Source organism: Mastigoproctus giganteus, chromosome 8 (assembly GCF_048544385.1).
Source record: "Mastigoproctus giganteus isolate SK-2022 chromosome 8, ASM4854438v1, whole genome shotgun sequence".
Taxonomy (NCBI): domain Eukaryota; kingdom Metazoa; phylum Arthropoda; class Arachnida; order Uropygi; family Thelyphonidae; genus Mastigoproctus; species Mastigoproctus giganteus.
Window position 1 is genome coordinate 191,215,895 of NC_143582.1, and position 25,028 is coordinate 191,240,922.

At 36.6% G+C, this 25,028-nt stretch overlaps 1 protein-coding gene across 2 annotated transcripts in view; it reads right to left on the bottom strand.

Annotated features, from left to right (window-relative positions):
* The window catches only part of LOC150082108 (uncharacterized), a 183,998-nt gene that overhangs the window by 80,651 nt on the left and 78,319 nt on the right, over positions 1 to 25,028 (bottom strand). For both annotated transcript variants that reach the window (XM_090379986.1, XM_090379985.1), the window contains exons 9-11: positions 24,426 to 24,489; positions 14,840 to 14,924; positions 10,845 to 10,907 (exon numbers count right to left, since the gene is read on the bottom strand). In XM_090379986.1, the coding sequence (XP_090236112.1) occupies positions 10,845 to 10,907; positions 14,840 to 14,924; positions 24,426 to 24,489 (212 nt within the window). The remainder of the gene's footprint in view (positions 1 to 10,844; positions 10,908 to 14,839; positions 14,925 to 24,425; positions 24,490 to 25,028) is intronic.

The window sequence follows — 25,028 nt, forward strand, 5'->3', positions numbered from 1 at the left end:
ACTTTCAACTCTCTGGTGCCTCCGTAGCCAGGTGGGAAGGAGCAGCAGTGCGTAACACACGCTTCTTGATTAGACAGGAGTTCGAGCCCATCACCACCAAATATGGAGGATGCGGAAAGGTCAGGGAATGACCACCGCATATCCTGGAGCAATATGGCCTTAGTTGCTAATGCTCCTAAAAACCAAATAACAAACATAACTTTCAACTCCCACCCTCTGAACCAGGTGGGCACTCTATACCATGGGTCCCCTTACTATCTCCCCTTTTAAATCAGAAGAATGCCTCAACTTCTGCCCCCTCTTCCGGGGCACCTCTGTAGCCAGGTGGGCAGGTGCAGCAGTGCGTAGCACACGCTTCTTGATCAGACTGGGGTTCGAGCCTGTGAACACCAAATACGGAGGATGCGGAAAGGTCAGGGAATGACCACCGCATATCCCCGGAGCAATATGGCCTTAGTTGCTAATGCTCCTAAAAACTAAATAACTAACTAGCCCCCTTCTGTTCTCTATCCCTTTTATCCTACCCTCTTCCTATCTCCCCATTATCTCCTTTCCAATGAAAATTTTTTTTTTTCTTTTTTTTTTTTTTTTTTGCTCTCCCTAGATGCCTAGGCTACCCCAGGGTTTGCCCCTCCAGAGCTTTCTTCTTTCCTAATGTGTCCTGGCCTGTCTTCCTGGGGCAGTGACAGAAACTGGGGGTGTTAGTGGCTCTTCACAGGCTCCCAGGCTAAGTGGCCAGAGGAACAACACAACCCACACTAATACTTCACAAAATATACTAACACACACCCTGGACTTATGCTGAGTATTGTATTCTACACAGAATAAAAACATAGAATTGGGGTAGACCTACGGTGCCGCCAGACAAAAAACTCTATGTCCACTATGATCAATATCTAATCAGGAAATGACCTATGTAATTATTTACCTGTGCATTTGTAGTGCGTGGCATTCTCAAGATCAAATAAATATCACAATGTATTTATTTACCTGCGTTTGCATAGGTCACTTAGGAAAAGACCTTTTGCTTTGGGTTCCATAATGCATGAGCAATATTGTTGCATCCAAAAGAGCAGCACTAAAATATTTAACTAAAATATTTACAAACTATACAAATATTTTAAAATATACAATATTCATTAATATACAAAAAAAATTACAAAGGAACATCAAATGTTAGACAGTGAATCAAGTGCACAAGGTTGGTGAATGTTATGGAGGCAGTTGTCAATAATTAATTGCATTTGTAGTGACGTAATTGCCTCACTCTCTTCCTCCACTGGTTCAAATAAATATCACTAGGAGAAAAACTTTTTTAATGTATAGGGAGACTAGCTGGTCTGCAATCCAGCACTCCCATTTATCACATTGGTTCAAGATAGCAGATGGGAATGTAGTGTTCCTCTAATCAAATTAATCAAAATGCATTATTAGGCAATGCAATAATGATATATGTTTGCAATACAGTGCTTGGTTGCCAATGATTGGAAATATAAGACATTCATACTTTTCATTCTGTCAACAAGTTTTCGATGAACAGGAAAATAATTCTGTCCAAACCTATTCTTATATTACCAGAACTTGTCTCTGATTTTGGCAAAAGTCAGATCTCCTAATCGTTTGTTAGTTATAAGTAAGCAAGCAAGCAACACAGACATGTGTATAGATATGCACTTTTTTGTTTTATAATTAGGATTTGTTGTTTATAACCTTATAATAAAATTAATGAGACAATTAGATGGCATTATGTCCAATTTCAGTTTAGAGAATGTAAACTTTCTATTACTTGAAAAATTCAGTAGTGACACTCAAAATTCTTCTCTTTCTTGGTGATTCCCTTCTACTTTTGACTCTCTCTCTCTCTCAGGGTAACTCGGGAACTTTTTTTTTTTCCTGGTGCAGCATAAGCCTCAGGCTTCCTTGCACCACATGGCTATTAATAATAATAATAATAATAATAATAATAATAATAATAATAAAGCAATGTATTGAACGAGTTTCATTATAAAGTAATGGTTAGTCAATTGGCTTCCCAACTATATAAATGTGGGGAGTCAGCTGACCAGTGATGCATATTTAATTTATATACAGTAAGATCCCTGTATCCATGATGGATACATTCCAAGACCTACCGTGGATATAAGCAAACATCTGCTGACCCCATATATGTGATTTTCTTGTACATACATAAGTATAATAAAGTTTAATTGATAAATTAAACACACAGTAAGACATTACCAACATAAATATGGTAATAATAAAGTACAGCAGACTTTAGTTTACCACTGCACGGATTATTGAGAATAAGATCTCGTGACTGGCGTGTATGAGTAAAATTTATTAGTTGCTGCATTTGAACGTATACTTGTATATCAATATTATGGAAAAAGGCGTAATAAGTGTATACAGATTAAAAATATTAAAAATTGTGTATTACTTTAAAATCCGAAGGTGGTGCCTTGCATCATGAGAGCTTCCTTGGACTCAAGGGAGGTACCTGTGGACTGGAAATGTGCAAATGTGACCCCAATTCACAAAGAAGGATCAAAGAGTGACACAAGTAATTATAGACTTGTGAGTTTAACTTCTGTTCCAGGAAAATTAATGGAGGCACTGATTAAAGAAGCACTGCAGGATCATCTAGACAAGACTTCAGTTATAGCTCGGACACAGCATGGTTTTGTTAAGGGAAAGTCTTGCCTGACCAATTTGATTGGATACTATGATGCAGTCACAAAAGAACTGGATGCAGGGAATAACTTTGATATTATATATTTGGATCTTAGAAAGGCTTTTGATACTGTTGCACATGGAAGACTGCTGCACAAATTGGAGCAGCGTGGCATTGGAGGCAAATTGCTGCTATGGATAAAGGGATGGTTGAGGGGGAGAAGACAGAGAGTAGTAATCAATGGACACTGCTCATTGTGGACTTGTTATTAGTATAGTCCCTCAGGGTTCAGTGTTGGGTCCATTATTGTTTTCTGTATTTATAAATGATATTGATGATGGTATATCAAGCTTAATGTCCAAGTTTGCACACGATACAAAGGTTGGCAGGGTTGTTAAGGACACTACTGATGCTATGCTGCTGCAACAGGATCTGGAAAGGTTGAGCAGATGGGCTGAGAGGTGGCAAATGAAATTTAACATTGACAAATGTAAAGTACTACATATGGGAAACAGCAACCCCAGAGCAACGTATCAACTCTGTGGTACTACACTGACAGTGGTAGAGAATGAAAACGACCTGGGGGTAATTGTGCAGGCAGATATGAAGTTCTCTGAGCAGTGCAGACGGGCTGCAAGAGTAGCTCATGGTGTCTTGTCAATGATATACAGGAATGTTTCTAGCAGGGATAAGGAGGTGATTATTCCCTTGTATAAGGCAATGGTCAGGCCACACCTTGAGTACTGTATACAGGTCTGGAGGCCTCATTTCAAGAAGGATGTAGAGCTGCTGGAACGAGTACAGAGAAGGGCAACAAGATTAGTGAATGGAACAAAGGGTTGCTCTTATGAAGAAAGGCTTAAGTTTTGCAAATTACCGTGTCTGGAGACTAGGCACTGACGAGGTGATCTGATGGAGGTGTATAAAAGCCTTGAATGGTTTGAGCATGCTCAATGCCGATGATCATCACCTGAGAGGGCATAAATTCAAATTGGGGAAAGACAGATGTAGGATAGATATGTGGAAATTTGCCTTTAGCCAGCAGGTAGTTGGTTGGTGGAACAGACTTCCATCCCTTGTTGTGGAAGTTGATAGCCTAAATAAATTTAAGGCTCAGCTGGACAGGTATTTTGAACGAACGGAGGGGTGAAATGGGAGTGGGGTTTTTTTTTTTTTTTATTTTGGCTGGTGCTGCATAAGCTTGCTTTCTTGCATCATATGCCTCTACTAATGCTAATGCATTCCACTGAAGCCCAAGAACACACGCATTCCATTCAAGCTCAAGAATACGTGTTCCATTGCATTCATAATGCATTCGACTGAAGCCCAAGAATGCACTCAGAAACTGTAATAAAAATAAATGCACTTCAAATGCATACAGTAATAAAATATGTATAGAAAGATTAACAAATGATGTATTGATGCAGGCTGAAACTTGCAGTGTAACAAGAGAAAACTGTGCTGCATATATCAACTATAGCACTGTGTGGCCAGTTTGAGAACTTCTTGAATGTACTATATATATTACAAATATAGGTATTTTAACACCAAAGTAATGGTATACTCTGTGTGAAAATACTTATTGATACACATCACCAAGAAGTTACCATAATTAAGTGAAAATACACCAGAGAATGTCCAGCTTAAATTTAATATTATAAGAAGAAAGGGAGGATGATTTAATGTAGTTTTAATCGCATTCGCACATTAAAAAAAAAAAAAAATCCAGTAAGCAACAATAATAAATGTCATTAACAGCTTGTGGATTCAATAATAAAGAATGCAGGCCCCCTGGTTGAGAAATAACCCCATGTTCCATAATCTTTCTCTTATATGCAGTACCCTAATAGTATATAGGGTGTCTGAAAGGGGAAAAAAAAAAAAACCTTTATTATTAAAAAAAACAAGTCCATAACTTTTCATTTGATATGAAATAAGAGATGTAGTATTCACCATTACAAAGAATAATGCAAAAAGTCAAATAATGCATCAATACTGTTGGGCTTCAATTATTTGCCTATAAAGTTCATAGTGCAGGAGTTAATACCAACAGACAGGCCAGAATGTGAATTGTACGCTTTGACAATGCTGTAGTAGTAGTAGTAATAGTAGTGGCATGTGATGTAAGAAAGCAAGTGTATGAGCTTATGCAGCATCAGCCAAAAAAAAAAAAAAAAAAAAAAAAAATTACACCATTCCCTACAAATGCATGTCCAGTTCCTATTTAAATTTATTTAACCTATCAACTTCCACAACGACAGATAGAAGTTTGTTCCAGCACTTGCCCACCCACTGGCTAAAGGCAAATTTCTGCACATCTATTCTACATCTGTCTTTTCTTAATTTGGATTTATGTCCTCTTAGGTTTGTAATCTGAACAAGTGGAAAGATCCCATCAGAATTCAGCGTGCTCAATCCATTCAAGGCCTTATACACCCCAATCAGATCACCGCACAGGTGCCTAGTCTCCAGCCACTGCAATTTGCAGAACTTAAGCCTCTCTTGGTAAGTGGATCCCTTCATTCCCCTCACCAATCTTGTTGCCCTTCTCTGTACACCCTCAAGCAAATCTACATCCTTCCTAAAATGAGGCCTCCGGACCTGTATGCAGTACTCAAGGTGTGGCCTGACCACTGCCTTATACAGAGGGACAATCACCTCCTTTTCCCTGCTAGCAAAATTTCTATATATCATTGACAAAACCCCATGACTTGTTCCGTCAGCCTGTCTGCATTGCTCAGAAAACTTGATATCTGACTGCACAATTACTCCCAGGTCTTTTTCATTTTCTACCACCTTGAGTGTAGTACCACACAGTTGGTACGTTTCTCTGGGGTTACTTCTACCCATATGCAGTACTTTGCATTTGTCAAGGTTAAACTTCAGTTGCCACTTCTTAGCCCATTTGCCCAAATTATCTAGATCCTGTTGCAGTAGCACACTGCGATTACTGTCATTAACAACCCTGCCAACCTTTGTATCATCTGCAAACTTCGACACTAAGCCTGATATACCTTCATCAATATCATTGATAAATATACAAAATAACAGAGGACCCAACACCGAACCCTGTAGGACTCCACTAATAACATTAGTCCACGAAGAGCAGCACCCATTAATTACCACCCTCTGTCTTCTCCCACTCAACCATCCTTTATCCATTGTAGCAACTTACCCTTAATACAATTCTGCTCCAATTTGTACAATAGTCTTCCATGCGCAACAGTGTCAAAAGCTTTCCTGAAATCCAAACATATGATATCAAAATTATTTTTTGCATCCAGTTCCTTTGTAACCACATCATAATATCCTATCAAATTTGTCAGACAAGACTTTCCCTTAACAAACCCATGCTGTGTCTGAATTATTGCTGCAGTCTTGTCTAGATGATCCTGCAATGCATCTTTAAACAGTGACTCCATTATTTTACCCGGAACAGAAGTTAAACTAACTGGTCCGTAATTACTCGTGTCACCCTTCGATCCCCCTTTGTGAATTGGGGATACATTTGCACATCTCCAGTCCGTGGGGACCTCTCCTGAGTCTAAGGATGCTCTCATAATTATGGCTAAGGGTTTGCTTAGTTGCTTTGCTGCCTCCTTTAATATAACTGGATAGATCCCATCCACCCCAGGTGCCTTTCTTATGTTTAACTTCAACAATTTCTCCTGCACTTTGCTCTCAGTTATTACAAAATCATTAAGCACCCTGCTACAATTTGATAACCTTCTGCCATTTTCAAACCTTAATAACTCCTCATGGTGTGAATGTAGATGCAAAATACTCATTCAGCTTGTTTGCTATCTGAGCAGGAACATCAACAGTCGAACCATCGATATCAAGTGGACCAATCAGATTCATCCCCTTCCTTTGGAGTTTATATAAGTAAAGAAATCCTGGCTGTTTTTCTTAGTATCTTTTGCCAAAGATTTCTTGTAATCTGCCTTAGCCTGCCTAACCTCCTTTGTGACCTGATTACAGACTAGCTTATATCTGCCATAGGCTTCTGAGTCGCTTGATAATTTATATGCATCCCATGCATTTTTCTTCTCTGTCACAAGTCTCATTAGTTCATTTGATAACCATTTTGGCCTAAACCTTGAACAACATTTCTTAATAGGTATGAAACTTTTAGTAACATTCACGATTAATTCCTTGAATGTTTCCCTTAAGCCCCTTTATGCTTGAATGAATCGAAGAAGACAGTTTCTCAAAAAAGTGTGCTGTTTTGGGAACCCACATACTGCATGTGAAAATGTGTCATAATCTGAAAGATGAAGTGTGGTGAGGGCTTCATCGTGACCAGATTACTGGTCCATTTTTTACTTCAGCAACATCAATTAATGAAACAGTCTATCTTGACCTTTTAGAGAATTATGTGTTCCACAACTGGAGGAATATAAGCAATTTTTTTTTTTTTTTTTTTTAATACAATGGCCCACCTCAAGTAATTCCACTTGGTTTTTTCTTTTGGGATTATGATAAGGATAAGGTATTCACAATAACAGTTTTGCCAACTGATTTGCCAACATTACAGCCAAGAATAACTGAAGCAATCTCTTCAATTTCACATGAAATGCTATGCAGTGTATGGCAGGAGATTAGCATTAGCATTAGTAAAGGCATTTGACGCAAGAAAGCAAGCTTATGCAGCATCAGCCAAAAAAAAAAAACCCACTTCCACTTCACCCCTCTGTTCGTTCCAAATACCTGTCCAGCTGAGCCTTAAACTTATTTAGGCTATCAACCTCCACTACAAGGGATGGAAGTCTGTTCCACCAACCAACCACGCGCTGGCTAAAGGCAAATTTCCGCACGTCTATCCTACATCTGTCTTTCCTCAATTTGAATTTATGCCCTCTCAGGTGATTATTCTGAGCTAGAGGAAGAATCCCATCAGCATTGAGCATGCTCAAACCATTCAAGGCTTTATACACCTCAATCAGATCACCTCGCTGGTGCCTAGTCTCCAGACACTGTAATTTGCAAAACTTAAGCCTTTCTTCGTAAGAGCACCCCTTTGTTCCATTCACTAATCTTGTTGCCCTTCTCTGTACTTGTTCCAGCAGCTCTACATCCTTCTTGAAATGAGGCCTCCAGACCTGTATACAGTACTCTAGGTGTGGCCTGACCATTGCCTTATACAAGGGAATAATCACCTCCTTATCCCTGCTAGAAAAATTCCTATATATCATTGACAATACACCATGAGCTACTCTTGCAGCCCGTCTGCACTGCTCAGAGAATATCATATCTGCCTGCACAACCACCCCCAAGTCCCTTTCATTCTCTACCACTGTCAGTGTAGTACCACAGAGTTGATACGTTGCTCTGGGGTTGCTATTTCCCATGTGTAGTACTTTACATTTGTCAATGTTAAACTTCATTTGCCACCTCTCAGCCCATCTGCTCAACCTTTCCAGATCCTGTTGCAGCAGCATAGTGTCAGTAGTGTCCTTGACAACCCTGCCAACCTTTGTATCGTCTGCAAACTTGGACATTAAGCTTGATATACCATCATCAATATCATTTATAAATACAGAAAACAATAATGGACCCAACACTGAGCCCTGAGGGACTCCACTAATAACATTAGTCCATGATGAGCAGTGTCCATTGATTACCACTCTCTGTCTTCTCCCCCTCAACCACCCCTTTATCCATAGCAGCAATTTGCCTCCAATGTCACACTGCTCCAATTTGTGTAGCAGTCTTCCATGTGCAACAGTATCAAAAGCCTTTCTAAGATCCAAGTATATAATATCAAAGCTATTCCCTGCATCCAGTTCTTTTGTGACTGCATCATAATATCCAATCAAATTGGTCAGGCAAGACTTCCCCTTAACAAAACCATGCTGTATCAGAGCTATAACTGAAGTCTTGTCTAAATGATCCTGCAGTGCTTCTTTAACCGGTGCCTCCATTAATTTTCCTGGAACAGAAGTTAAGCTCACAGGTCTATAATTACTTGTGTCAGCCTTTGATCCTCCTTTGTGAATTGGGGTCACATTTACACATTTCCAGTCTATGGGTACCTCCCCTGAGTCCAAGGAAGCTCTCATAATTATGGCTAAGGGTTTGCTTACTTCCTTTGCTGCCTCCTTTAATATAACTGGATAGATCCCATCCACCCCGGGTGCCTTTCTTGTGTTTATCTTCAACAGTTTCTCCTCCACTTTACTCCCAGTTATTTCAAGATTCTGTAGCTTACTGCTAGAGTTGAATACACCTCTGTCATTCCCCTCGCTGAATAACTCCTCATGTGTGAATGTCGATGCAAAATATTCATTTAGTTTGTTAGCTACCTGAGCAGGGTCATCAACAGTTGACCCATCAATATCAAGTGGACCAATCTGATTCATCCCCTTCTAGGGTTTACATAAGTAAAGAACTCTTTGCTGTTTTTCTTTGCATCCCTTGCCAAGGATTTCTCGTAATCTGCCTTTGCCTGCCTAACCTCCTTTGTAAATTGGTTGCATATCAACTTGTATCTATCATAGGCTTCTGTATCATGTGTTAATTTGTAAGTATCCCATGCATTTTTCTTCTCTGCCATATGCCTCATTTGACATCCATTTTGGCCTAAACCTTGAACAATATTTCTTAGTTGGTATGTAAAGCCTAGTAGCTTCCAAGATAAGTTCTTTGAATGCTTCCCATTTTGAATTTGCTGTTGGTAACATCATCAGTTGGTCCCACTGTATAGAATTTAAATACTGTCTCAGTCCATCGTAGTCACCTTTACGGAAGCAATAACCCTTCCCTTTACCCCTAATGGTAGTTACCTCTTTGAGTAAATCCCACTTCAGCACACTGTGATCACTGCCACCTAGTGGTTCATTTATCTGCAGATTCTTAATGCATGAAGAATCACTGCTGATAATCAAATCAAGAGTATTACTCCCTCTAGTTGCCTCCCGAACATGCTGATGTAGAAAACAATCATCCAATAAATCCACAAAAGCCCTGCTAGTGTGTGAGTAACCAGCCCCCAAATTCCAGTCAATATCTGGGAAATTAAAATCTCCCATTATAAGACTCTCTGATTTACTGGCCCACTCTATTTCCCTGTACAGTTCCTTATTATACTCATCGGAGTCATTAGGCCTATAGCACACTCCTACTCTCAATTTTGATCTCCCAATGCTTATGTCACACCAAACTGACTCAACACTGCACTGTCCAGCGATGTCGACTGGCTTCACTTCCTTGGTTTTTATGTGTTTCTTAACTAATAGCATAACCCCTCCCCCCTTCCTATCCTGTCTATCCTTTCTGTAGACATTGTACTTCCCAAATTCCAGTTCTGCATCCCTTATATCTGTGTGACACCACGTCTCTGATATCCCAACAATATCTGCCTTTGATGTTTTGAGCAATACCTCAAATTCATCAAATTTATTTACTAAACTCCTAGCATTGGTGTACACGCAAGTATACCTGCACCTGTTTCTATTCTTAGCTACCCTAACACAACCCATGTGTTAGGATCAAGTACAGATTTGACATCAGAGTATAAGAGGGGCATGCATTTGCATTTATTGTAGTACAAAGCACAAGTCAAAAGTTTCTAGACTGGTTGTGCAGAGTGCTAACCACATGTAGTATAGCAGTGCACCTTTAGGTAGTACTGAACTATTTCATTGTGAGTTAGTGTAACAAGGTTTGTGCCAATAGGATGTTAAGCAATTGTGCAATTGGGGTTTAAGTGTGTCTTTCAATTTTTGTAGCTGAATAAGATGGCAATAGTGAATTAAGGAATAGTGAATTTGCATCAAATTTTGTCATAAACTTGGGAAAACAGCTTCAGAGACTTACAAAATGCTTAAACAAGCATTTAGTGATGATGATGCTATGGGTAGAAAAACTTTTCAATGGTATTTGCATTTCCAAGGTGGCCAAATTTCTGTTTTTGAGAAAGTTAAGTGTTCAGGTCATTCATCATAAAGTCAAACCGATGAAAATATTGAAAAATTGCATCATCATCTATGAGAACAGATAGTGCCAGTCTGATCCTATATATGATACAGAAGTGATATGACATAAAAAAAAAAAAAGACATACCCAATAACTAACTTCTGCAGTTCAACTAACATATTTAATAAATAATTATAAAACATTTAATTATATTGCATATTAATTGACTACTAGTAAAAGAAGAAAATAGACTCACATAATGATATTTTTTTAAAGAACCAAAAAACTGTTCCTGCAAACGATTATATACCTCTTGGTTCTGAAAAATTGAATAAGATATTGCTTAAATGAAGAGAATTTAAAAGAATCAAAAGGCTAAGTAGATTATAAGTCATCGTATATGACCATAAAACATAACTATTTTAACATTTCATATATAAACATATATTATCTCATCTATCAGTAATATTCCTTATGAAAACTTTGATCGCATTATGGATTTTGCAACACTTGTGGCACCACAAAACAGGTTTCTTATTCATGTTTTAATGCTGTTTGATTAATAAATTGTAGTTTAAATATAGTGAAATTACTTAGAGGAAGATTTTTGGAATGGAAACTCAAAACATTCAGTAAAAAAAAAAAAGAATATATTTTCGGTGAGCTCCTTTCTAATAGTTTTAACTTATTCTGGGTCAAAAAGTTCATATAATTTCAGCTGGAGAAAGTGTAGTCATTAAATTTTAAACAAATATTTTTGTTTTTTAAGTCAATGAATTCCAGTGTTACAACCTTAATTTTTTTCCCTCATTTTTCTAAATTTATTAACAATTACTGATGAAGCTTAATGTCTTAATGTACATCAAGCTTAATGTCTAACTTTGTAAATGATATACATGTTGGCAAGATGATTAATGAGGAACTAAGCATGCTATTGTATCAAGACCTAGAAAAATTAGATGGGTGAGCTGTGACAATTGAAGTTTAACATTGACAAATGCAAGGCACTGCATAAGGGCAGTAGCAATTCCAAAATAATACACCACTGTGTGGTACCACACTCAGAGTAGTGGAGAATGAAAAGGAACTGGGCAGTCAGATGTGTAGTTCTCTGAGCAGTGCAGATGGGCTGCTGGGGCAGCTAATGGGGATTTTGTCAATGATAAACAGGTATAAGGAGGTGATTATCCTATCAAAGTTGTTACCAGCAGGGATAACAAGGTGTAAAATATTTGGACAGCTACAGTTTAATATTCAGGTAGCCTTTGTTATCAATATTTTGATAGGAACTTTGTAACTTTCATTTGGTAGCTTAAATTTAAATTCTTTGGTGGTTAAAGTTTTGTCAACAGTTTAATTTCTGTAATATTAAATTCTACAATATACTGTAAATTTAAATTTTGTAATCTTTCTAAAGCTCAAATTTTACCACTTACAATACAAAGTCTAAGGACATCATAACCAAGACAGAAATGCTTGTGGGCATTTCCTGCATAAGTCATGAGTTCATCATTTGTATAGTGGCGCCTTCGTAGCCAGGTGGGCAGGAGCAGCAGTGCATGCACACGCTTCTTGATTAGACCGAGGTTCGAGCTCGTAACCACCAAATACGGAGGATGCAGAAAGGTCAGTGGGAATGACCACCGCATATCTCTGGAGCAATATGGCCTTAGTTGCTAATACTCCTAAAAACCAAATAACAAAAAAAAAGAAAAGAAAACAAAAAAAACATTTGTATAGCCTGTGGCATGTATTCTAAGGTTGGTCAAGTAGACAAACCTAGCTCAACTGATGATTATTTTCTTTACATCTGATGTAAGGAGTGTACCAATCTCAAATTAGAAATTGGTGCATTATGAAAAGAACTCATCATGAACAAACGAGTGCTTGCCTTTGAAACAAATGTAACTGGGAGCTCATCAGGGACTAAAGTATTTTGTGATCTGTCAAGTGATGCACCACTAGTTCAGGTTTCAGATAAGAACAGTCCAGGTGATCGAGTTTTATTGGGAGACTATTGTCAGGGAAATGGGTAAAATTTTTGGTAATAAGGATAAATGAACCAGAACCAGAGTGTCTTTGCCAGGAGCAACAATTGATGTGTTACCAACAGATTGATTTTAAGGGGGGGGTAAAGAGAGCATTATTATTCATGGGGACTAACAATATTAAATGAACATGACCAGACCATTTGTTGGATAAATATAGCTAAAACTAATGCTGCAAAAATGTCATGAGTTAGATCAGAATGTGTGTGTGTGTCTGAAATTCTGCCCAGACATGACAGGAGGAATTATATGCTGATAGCCTTGTGGATTAACTCAAGACGTGAGGGAATCTTCAACACTCTAGGGGGAAAATTTTTATCAGTGTGGCTCGCACTTTTAGGTAGAAGGAATCTATTTTGTAGAGATGGTATTCATTTGAACAAAGGTAATGCAAGGTAATGATTTATGCCAGTATCAATGAGGTTACCGTAAGGGTTCAGGGAAACTGCTAGTTAAGGTGGTGAAGGATAATATAGATCAGCATTTATCTGATGATATGGATTAAAGTAATGCTTGTGCTCACTTCAAAAATTCTGTTAGCAAAGGGAATAGATGGGAGATATGGGAAATTCTGTTGTTTTTTCTGGCTACTGTTGCTTAAGATTGCTTTCCTGCACCATTTGCCATTACATTAGATTTAGCACTAGCATTACTAGAGGTATATATTACAAGAAAGCAAGCTTATATAGCATCAGCCAAAAAAAAAAAAAAATTCCCATTCCACCCAACCATTGACTCCAAAAGTTTATCCAGTTCTTCCTTGAATTTATTTAGGCTATCAACTTCCTCAATGACAAATGGAAGTTTGTTCCAGCAATCAACCACTTGCTGGCTAAAGACAAATTTCTGCACATCTCTTCTACAACTGTCTTTCCTCAATTTGAATTTATGCCCCCTGAGGTGCATAATCTGAGCAAGAGGAAGAATTCCATCAGCATCGAGCTTGCTCAAACCATTCAAGGCCTTATACACCTCAATCAGATCACCTTGCAGGTGCCTAGTCTGGTGTTGCCTGACCATTGCTTATGAAATGCATAGACAGTATGTGTCACCCAAAAGAATATAGCCTTTTAAGTATCATGCTCAGGAAGAAAAAATCATAAATAATAGATAACCATAAATAAACACATATGAATTCTAATATAACTTATGGCATTTTTTCAGCATGGTCCTATATCTGTCCAACAAATCATTTGTTCATTTGCTTTTAATATCATTAGTCCCCTACATAAATAATAATGCTTTCTTTACTCCTCCCCTTTAAAATCTGACATCTGTTTATAACACACTGGTCCTAGTTTACCCATTCTTATTACAAAAAAATGTTACCTAGACAATGAAGTTGCCAATAAATTTAAATCCTCTTGAACCAGGGCAGTATGCATTTGACCATTCTGTTCTTTTGGGACCCAAACTGGGAGAACATCACTTAGCAGTTCAGTAGATACTTGATTCCAGTAATACAATTATTATCATTGGATACTATAATCACTGATTACATAAGTGATTACCTTCAATAACTTATATTTTAATATAGATTGGTAAAAAAGAACAATTTAAATAATTAGTTATATATATAGTTTTGTGAAATGCCACTGAGCTAACCAATAATGGAATAAAAAACAAAGGTCTGTAAAAGCCTAAGCCATATTACAAAAGTCTTGCAGGAACCTGCAAGGCTTTTTTTAACTTGATGGTGGATATAACAAAGGAGCCAAATATGGATCTAAATGAAATAATCATCAATAAATAAAGAATTCAGCTACATACTTTTCTCAAATTGCTCTTAATCATATACTGGAGAATCAATACAATTTGATGAAGCTTTTAAACATAAAATCTTCTACTAAAAAAAGTATAGCTAGTGAGGGATGTTCAGATGTTCATTGGCATGATGAAGCTTAAAGTTCTGAGAAGCAATTCCTGAAACTTCCATTAAAGGTCCCCTTTTTGACTGTAGCATGATTTTACAAATGACTAATAAATAAAAATATTTGGTTTCTTTATTATTTTTTTAAAATTTAGTGGTAACAAGTTTGTACATTGTGGCCATTACATTTAATTCTTTTTTTAACAAACAATGTTAGGATGCAAGATGAATGAAATAAAAAAGGGCATTCTACAGAATTTTTAGCATTAATTTTTGTCAATGATAATTAAAAAAAAAAAAAAAAAAAAAACAGAAAAAGCAATAATATTGTACCTTGACTGGAAAACACTTGGAGTAAATCTCAAAAATGGTTTGGGTGAAGTGCGTAGTGGAGTAAAAACACACATCAGTCTGCAACCTATATTAAAAAACAAAACAAAACAGTATGGTAAAAATTTATTTATATTAAAATCACCACAACCAAAATTTTTTACACATAATCAGGGACTTGAAAATACCTACTATTCTTTAATAAAATAAAAAATAAAAATTAAAAAAAATTGCTGCTACAAGGATATTAATGGTATAGACAGTCCTCAATTTATTTCTAGGTCATTGTTGTTCAAAACATATCATAAGTCTAACTGATAAAGCATAATTTTTAATAGTTTTAATATTATAAATGGTGGTTTATGTTCCTGACGGAGAAGGCCAAAAATTAAAAATCTAGAATTGTGAATGAACAAATAATACTTGCAAGTAAAAGCAAGCAGAAAAAAAATTACAGCATATTAATAATTGGCATATTAGCATTAGTAGTGGCAATGATGTAAGCTAATAGAGAAAAAAAAGAAAAAAGAAAATACTCATATCATCTATCCATCCCTTCTAATAACTTGCCTAATCCTTCCTCACATTTATTCAACCTACCCACTTCTGCAACACCATATGTAAGTTTGTTTCAACAATTAATTACTTGCCGCCTGAAAGCAAATTTTTACACATCTGTCCTGCAACCATCCTTTTTTCAATTTAAATTTATGTCCCCCCCTTAGGTATGTCATCCAAGAAAGAGTGAGGATGTTATCAGTATTTGGTTTACTCAATCCATTTAAAGCTTTAAACACATCAATCAGGTCTTTGCATAAGTGCCTAGTTTCAGATGCTGCAATTTGTAGAACTGAAGTCTTTCTTGGTAAGGGTACACTTTTGTAAGGCCCCTGACTAATCTTGTTTTTGTTGCACCCATTCCAACAAAAAGATCTACATATTTTCTAATGTGAAACTTTCAGGTCTGTATTGCAGCATTCAAGATGCAGCTTTAACATGGCCTTATACAACAGGATAATCACACACACACACACACACACACACACACACACACACACACACACACACACACACACACACACACACACACACACACACACACACACACACACACACACACACACACACACATATATATATATATATATATATATGGTGCATGGTAATTTGGGAATTTTTTTTGGCTGGTGCAGCATAAGCCTCAGGCTTCCTTGCACCTATGGTTATTAATAATAATAATAATAATAAAATAATAAAAGTCCCTGTCATTGACAGGATGCTGTGAGCTGTCTGCATTGAGCCTCATGTCAGACTGTACCATTATCATAGGTCATTTTTTGTTCTTCATTGTTTTCAGTGTGGCACTGCTTATTTGGCATATTATTCTGGGATTAGTGCTACTCATATGTAGTACCTTACATTTATTAATATTAAATCTCAATTGCCACTTCAAGGGACAATCTGCCCACCTGCTTAATTTGTCTAGATCCTATAATAGCATACCTTGATTCTTATAATTAATCATCTTGCCAACCTATTAAGTCATGAAAAATTTAGGCAATAAACTTAATATGTCTTCCTCAATATCATTAATAATAATGAAAACAATAAGGTGCTCAGCACTGAACCCTGAATGATATCACTAAAAATTAATCCATGATAAGCAGTGGCCATTAATAATCACTTGCTGTCTTCTGAAACTTAACTATTCTTTTATCCAAAACAGTACTGTCCCTAGTGTCACACTACTCTAATTTGTAGAAGTCTTTCATGTGGACAATATCAAAAGCTTATCTGACATCCAAGTATATGATATCAAAATTATTTTTTGCATCCAATTCTTTGGTTACTGCATTATAACAGTATCCAATCAAACTGGTCAGATAAGATTGCCCAGTAACAAATCTATGCTGTACTTTGTAACTGCATTCCTGTCAAGATGATCTTGCATTACCTCTTTAACCATTGACTCCATTATTTATCTTGGAAAAGAAGTCAAGCTTACAGTTCTGTAATTACTCACTTTGCCTTTTGATCTAACCCTTTGAATTGGCCTGTTTGTCCTCTTTGTATAGGTACATTTAACAGGTCCTCTTTGAATAGATATATTTAATAGGTCCTCTTTGAATAGATATATTTAATAGCTCCTTTTGAACAAATACACTTAATAGGTCCTCTTTGAATAGCACATTTTCACAGAACCACTCTCTTGTTTGTTGTTTGGAAGCATTAGCAACTAAGGCCATATTGCTCCGGGATATGCGGTGGTCATTCCCTGACCTTTCCGCATCCTCCGTATTTGGTGGTGACGGGCTCAAACCCCGGTCTAATCAAGAAGCGTGTGCTATGCACTGCTGCTCCTTCCCACCTGGCTACGGAGGCACCACAACCACTCTCTTGCTGCTTCTTTTAATATAACTGGATAGATTCTGCCATCCATAAGTACCTTATTCACTTTTAGCTTCAAACAATTTCATGTGCAGTTCTTTCCTCTCAGTTATTACAAATTCATTTAGACCCCCCCACTTAGAGTTATTATTATTGGTAGTAGGTATTATTATCGGTATTATTATTGGTAGTAGAGTTATTATTATTGGTATTATTATTACTGAAAAATGATTCCAGAAAGCAATTAAAAAAAAAAAAAAAACACTTCCCATTTCACCTGTCTATTATCCCCTCTAGCAATAATTAATTCAAATAATAACTAGTTTATCTACACATTCTTCCTTGAATGTATTCATGCTGCACACATCCACAACACCAGATAGGAGTCTGTTCCAATAATCAATCACCTGCTGGCTGAGGCAGAAGGCAATTTCCAAACATCCAAACTGCAACCATCTTTTCTCAATTTGAATTAATGCCTTCTCATGTGTATAGTCTGATCAACAGGAAGGATTCCATCAGCATTGATCTTACTCAATTATTCAAGACTACACACTTCAATCAGATCTCCTTTCAGGTGCCTAGTCTCCAGTTGCTGCAATTTGCAAAACTGAAGCCTTTCCTGCTAAGAGTAGCCTTTTGCTCCCCTCACTAATCTTGCTGCTCTACTCTGCACATGATCCAACAGATACATGCCCTTCTTAAAATGAGACTTCCATACCTGTACGCAGTATTCAAGATGTGGCCAAACCATTGCCTTATACAAGGGAAAATCAACTCCCTATCCCTTCTGGCAAAAGTCCTGTATATCGTTGACAAAATTCTATTAGCTGTCCTGGCAGCCTGTCTACTCTGCTGAGAGAACTTCATATCTGACTGCACAATTACCCCCAAGTCTTTCTTTCATTCTCCACTGTTCTAAGTGTGGTCTACACAGTTAGTATGCTATTCTGTGATTGTACCTTGCATTTAATGTTAAAGTTAAATTTTCCCTTCTCAGTCCATCTGCCTAATTTGTCTAGATCTTGTTGAAATAGCATAAACTGATTATTGTGATTAACTATCCTGCCTCCTATTCAGTTTGTCAGCAAAGTGAATGGATTATCAATAGTTATGCCCTTCATATCTAGTGGACTAATGCAGTCCATCCCCTTTCTTCTAGTGTTAGCATAAACATGAAGAATTCTTTGTATTCTTAGCCAAAGACTTCTTGTAATCTACCTTATCTTGTTTTTTTTCTCTGTGGTTGGAGAAAGTGTAACCCAAAACATCAAACCAACAGGATGAATGAAATGACTAACAATTTCACAGATGTGCAAATAGGAAAAAAAATTTTGGGAATTAATGAAACATTACACACAGTTATTAAGTGTTTCTTTAAAGGAGTATATCACTTTTGCTGTCCTTGATGATAATGAGGATGGCAAAACTTTTGAAGGAAAGTGAAAGTCAAAACATCAGTAATGAAAAATTTTTAGAATTTCTAAAATTTTTTGGAGTTCTACAGTGGGAAAAGCATTGTTACGCATGATGTTTTTCAATTAGTACATGACATGTCCTTTAAAACTTTTGTTTCAATTACACGCAATAAAATATTTTTTCCCAAAATTTTTCATCTAAAACACGGATGCACCTTATGTAACACTTTGTCTTATCATCAAGAAAATACAGTACTTCCTTGAATGCTTCCCATTTAGAATTTGCAGTTGTTAACTAATCAGTCAATTAGCATTAGCAAAGGCACATGATGCAAGAAAGCAAGCTTATATAGCATCAGCCAAAAAAAAAAAAAAAAAAAAAAAATCCTTATTTCACCCATCCACTTGTTCCAAATGTTTGTCAAGTTCTGCCTTGAATATATTTAAGCTATCAACTTCTACAACTACAGATGGAAGTTTGTTCCACCAATCAACCACCCGCTGGCTAAAGGCAAACTTCCGCACATCTATCCTACAACCATCTTTCCTCCCAGGATATTATTCTGAGCAAGAGGAAGAATCCCATCTGCATTGAGCATGCTCAAACCATTCAAGGCTTTATACACCTCAATCAGATCACCTCGCAGGTGCCTAGTCTCCAGACACTGTAATTGTTAATCAGTCAGTCCCACTGAAAAGAATTTAAGAACTAAGGTCATTGTAGTGACTTTTATGAAAGTAAAATCCCTCCTCTTTACCCTTAATATCATTGACAAAATTCTATTAGCTGTCCTGGCAGCCTGTTTACATGCTGAGAGAACTTCATATCTGACTGCACAATTACCCTCAAGTTTTTCTTTCATTTTCCACTGCTCTAAGTGTGGTACTATACAGTTAGCATGTTATTCTGTGATTGCTGCTATCCTTACGCAGTACCCTACATTTTTCAACATTAAGTAAAATCCCATGTCAGTGGGGTATGATCGCTACCATCTAGTGATTCCTTTATCTCTAGATTCAATAATTCAAAGAGTCACCATTGAAAATCAGATTATGAGCACTGTTTACTCTTGTTGCCTCTTTAACTTGCTGGTAAGAAAAAGTCATTCAATAAACCCACAGCTTAACAAAAATAAAAAGAAATAAAAATAAAAAATAAAAATAAGAATAAAACAAAAATAAAAGATAAAGGGAACTAATCAATCAGAGAATAATAAAGGCAAAAAAAAAACAAAACAAACACATATACAATTCAAAGAAAAAAATCCAATTATAGAAATTAAACTCACAAGAATACCAAGATAGTGATCCTTGATTATAACAATGTATTATGTTAGTCAAGTTTCATGAGAACAATATTTTCTGTTATGTAAACTGTAATTAAATTATCAAATCTTCATGCTTCAAGCTTCATGCAAACAGAAAACAATTTTTAATATTAACAAACTATAATACACAGAAACAAATTATAACAGCAGAAATTGCACACATGGTATATTTCAAATACAATTATTTTAATATTATTTAAATAATTTATAATTCTAATTATAAGAAGAGTTTTATCTCTTTCTTTCAATTTTAAATGAAACTGAGGAAAAACTGTTGCCACAATTTTTGATAGTTTATGGTCACTCACAATCTACCAAACAGTACCTAAGGTTTTTATTTTCTGAAGGTAGCAAATAATATCTTGTGCACTTAAGTTTCATGTGCCATATTACTAAACATTAATGAAGGTATATCAGGCTTAATGTCCAAGTATGCAGATGATACAAAGGTTCGCAGGATTGTTAACGACAGAAAAGACAGTATGCTACTCCAACTGGATCTAGCAAATAGGCCAGAAGTGGCAACTGAAGTTTAATATTGAAAAATGCAAAGTACTGCATATGGGTAGCAATAACCCAAGATAAACATACCAACTGTGTGGTACTACACTCAGGGAAGTGGAAAAGACCTGGGGGTAATTGTGCAGTCAGATTTGAAGTCCGCTGAGCAGTGCAGACTGGCTGCCAGGGCAGATCATGGAAGGAACCTATATAAATGAGTTGTTGTTGTTGTTGTTTGGTTTTTAGGAGCATTAGCAACTAAGGCCATATTGCTCCGGGGATATGCGGTGGTCATTCCCTGACCTTTCCGCATCCTCCGTATTTGGTGGTCACGAGCTCGAACCCGGGTCTAATCAAGAAGCGTGTGCTATGCACTGCTGCTCCTGCCCACCTGGCTACGGAGGCGCCCCTATATAAATGAAATTATGTGTTTATACAAGTACAATAAGTGTTAGTATGATTAAATACAAGAAGTATGTTAATGAAAAAGTGTGTTAATGTAAATATATAGGAAATGCTATCCCCTGGACAAGGGCCGGTATAGCTTTTCTAAGGCATAACGACACGTGTATGTCCGAGGGGATAGCTATATACATATTTACAGCCTCCTTCAATGTGAATTTTCACCCTGTGTCTCTAGGTTTTATACTGTATTTGTAATTAAATGAAGGGATATAAATGTTATGTGTTTAAAATACCTTAAGCATGATTATTCTATTAATTATTATAGTCCCAGGTCTATTAATTATAGACCTGGGAGTTTAACTTCTGTTCCAGGAAAATTAATGGAGGCACTAGTTAAAGAAGCACTGCAGGATCATTTAGACAAGACTTCAGTTATAGCTCGGACACAGCATGGTTTTGTTAAGGGGAAGTCTTGCCTGACCAATTTGATTGGATACTATGATGCAGTCACAAAGGAACTGGATGCAGGGAATAACTTTGATATTATATACCTGGATCTTAGAAAGGCTTTTGATACTGTTGCAAATGGAAGACTGCTGCACAAATTGGAGCAGTGTGACATTGGAGGCAAATTGCTGCTGTGGATAAAGGGGTGGCTGAGGGGGAGAAGACAGAGTGGTAATCAATGGACACTGCTCGTCATGGACTAATGTTATTAGTGGAGTCCCTCAGGGCTCAGTGTTGGGTCCATTATTGTTTTCTGTATTTATAAATGATATTGATGATGGTATATCAAGCTTAATGTCAAAGTTTGCAGACGATACAAAGGTAGGCAGGGTTGTCAAGGATACTACTGACACTATGCTGCTGCAACAGGATCTGGAAAGGTTGAGCAGATGGGCTGAGAGGTGGCAAATGAAGTTTAACATTGACAAATGTAAAGTACTACACATGGGAAACAGCAACCCCAGAGCAACGTATCAACTCTGTGGTACTACACTGACAGTGGTAGAGAATGAAAGGGACCTGGGGGTTGGTTGTGCAGGCAGATATGAAGTTCTCTGAGCAGTGCAGACGGGCTGCAAGAGTAGCTCATGGTGTATTGTCAATGATATATAGGAATTTTTCTAGCAGGGATAAGGAGGTGATTATTCCCTTGTATAAGGCAATGGTCAGGCCACACCTAGAGTACTGTATACAGGTCTGGAGGCCTCATTTCAAGAAGGATGTAGAGCTGCTGGAACAAGTACAGAGAAGGGCAACAAGATTAGTGAATGGAACAAAGGGGTGCTCTTACGAAGAAAGGCTTAAGTTTTGCAAATTACAGTGTCTGGAGACTAGGCACCAGTGAGGTGATCTGATAGAGGTGTATAAAGCCTTGAATGGTTTGAGCATGCTCAATGCTGATGGGATTCTTCCTCTCGCTCAGAATAATCACCTGAGAGGGCATAAATTCAAATTGAGGAAAGACAGATGTAGGATAGACGTGCGGAAATTTGCCTTTAGCCAGCGGGTGGTTGGTTGGTGGAACAGACTTCTATCCCTTGTTGTGGAAGTTGATAGCCTAAATAAGTTTAAGGCTCAGCTGGACAGGTATTTTGAACGAACAGAGGGGTGAAGTGGAAGTGTTTTTTTTTTTTTTTTTTTTTTTGGCTGATGCTGCATAAGCTTGCTTTCTTGCATCAAATGCCTCTACTAATGCTCTACTAATTCTGTTGTTGGGAGTTTGATACAAGTTGATAAATTACCAATTATTAGATTGTCTGTTTTGGGGGGGGATGATAAAAACCTTTTCACCAGTATATCACACAACAATGTTGAGGGTGAAAATTCACATTGAAGGAGGCTGTGAATATGTATATAGCTATCCCCTCAGACATACACGGGTCGTTATGCCTTAGAAAAGCTATACTGGCCCTTGTCCAGGGGATAGCATTTCGTATATATTTACATTAACACACTTTTTCATTAACATGTCTTGTATTTAATCATATTAACACTTATTGTACTTGTATAAACACATCATTTCATTTATATAGGTTCCTTCCGCCATCAGAGGCAACCCCCCACTAACTCAAATATAAACCCTCTCAAGGCTATCAGAACATTTGCATTGATATAGGGCATATTGCCTACAGCAATTTCACCATCACGCCATAGTGAATGAAAAGCATGGCTGTGCAGTGTCATTTAATCAACACATAAAACAACAAGAAGGCAGGAATTGATCCTGTTTCAGTCTGACCACCACAGAACAAGAAGGAAGTAAGAATTCATTCTCCTTTAAGCTGATACATACCCATTGGGCATTGTGTCGCCTTTCCCAGTTTGCTGATTCTGACACTATTTTTACAAAATTTAAATTTAACATATATTTTACAAAATTTTAATTTAACACATTATCTTTTCTCATTTATTAGCTGTTGTTGTTATTTGGTTTTTAGGAGCATTAGCAATTAAGGCCATATTGCTCTGGGAATATGCGGTGGTCATTCCCTGACCTTTCCGCATCCTCCATATTTGGTGGTGATGGGCTCGAACCCCAGTCTAATCAAGAAACGTGTGCTACGCACTGCTGCTCCTTCCCACCTGGCTACGGAGGTGCCTCATTTATTAGCACTTCCCATTTAATTTCTATTAATTTCAGTAGCAGACCAATTACCAAGTGAGAGAATGTTATTTACAATTTTCATTGTTTATTATAATTTTTTATTGTTATTTTCATTGTTAATCATTATTTTTATTTTTATTTTTATTTCCATTTTAATTAACATAATTTTATATAGGTTTACCAGGCTAAAGCTAGTTTACTTTTACTAACTTCTTAGTTTTGTCCTTATACACCTAATTCCCTGCAGATAGATACCATTAAATAAAATTGATTAATATAAGTAGTTTATTATATATTTTATATATATAATAAATATTATATATTTTACATATATAATAAACAGCTTTATATAATTTAGCTTTATAATATAATATAATATAATATTTTATATATATAATAAGCAGTTACTTTTTGCTTTTACATGATACTGATTCCTCGTGTTTTGAGCTCAGGATTGAACTGCTTTAGTGTTGCTTCATAAATAAGCAATACTTCTCCACGGAGAAATATAATGTTATTTTTTGGTAATGTGGTGTAGTAAGTTTTGATTTTCATTGGTTCAAAATCTGTTTCATTCTGTTTGTTATTTGATTCTTTTAAGAGCATTAGCAACTAAGGCCATATTGCTCCGGGGATATGAGGTGGTCATTCCCTGACCTTTCTGGATTCCCGGTCTAATCAAGAAGCATGTTTCATTCTGTGATATCTGTCTGTTACTTCTATTACTCTCCTAACCAAATCACTTTTGGCTGTTTTATTTTCTTTCCATCAAATTTGACTTTCTTTAATTCATAATGATGAACACAAGTTAGCTAGGTTTTACAATGGTCTGTGCTGTGAAACTGTTTCAACTTTATGATAAATAAAAAAATTAATCATCAAAAATAAAATTTTTAACTTCTAAAATGTTAATCATTAAATCATAAATGTATACTTACAAGATATCAACTGGCCGAAGTGTCTTTGTCTCCAATCTTATAGCATATTTCTCAAGTTCTTCAACTAGAAAAAAAATATTAATTTCTAAAGTGTAACTGGATTATTCAATTAAATTTATTTACTAACTAGGTTACTAATTAGTAAATTATTTAATTCTCTAAACTGTGGACTACCTTGTCTCATGGTGCTCATGACAGAAAGATATAATATCATTAGTACTTATGATAGAATGAATTTTCATGTATCCAAGAGGAGCACTAGAGCCAATGCAGCTTATGTAGCACTAAGCATCCATAACACACAAATATGTATAAGTTAGTACTGTATAAGTATTAATAAAGTTAAGTCAGTGCTTATGCCTTTGGGCCTTAAATACCTTGACTAAGCCCATATACAGATAAGACTTTGGAACCTACAAAACCCAGCCACACTCTCTATAAGAATGGTTCTTTATATCAATAACAAACGATGTCACTCTTTGGTACATCCTTTCTAGTAGATCTACATCCTTCCTGAAATCAGCTTAAAAATATGTATACAATAATTAAGATGTGGCCTACCCAAGGCTTTATATAATGGATTGGAGTTGCACTGAGAAGTAT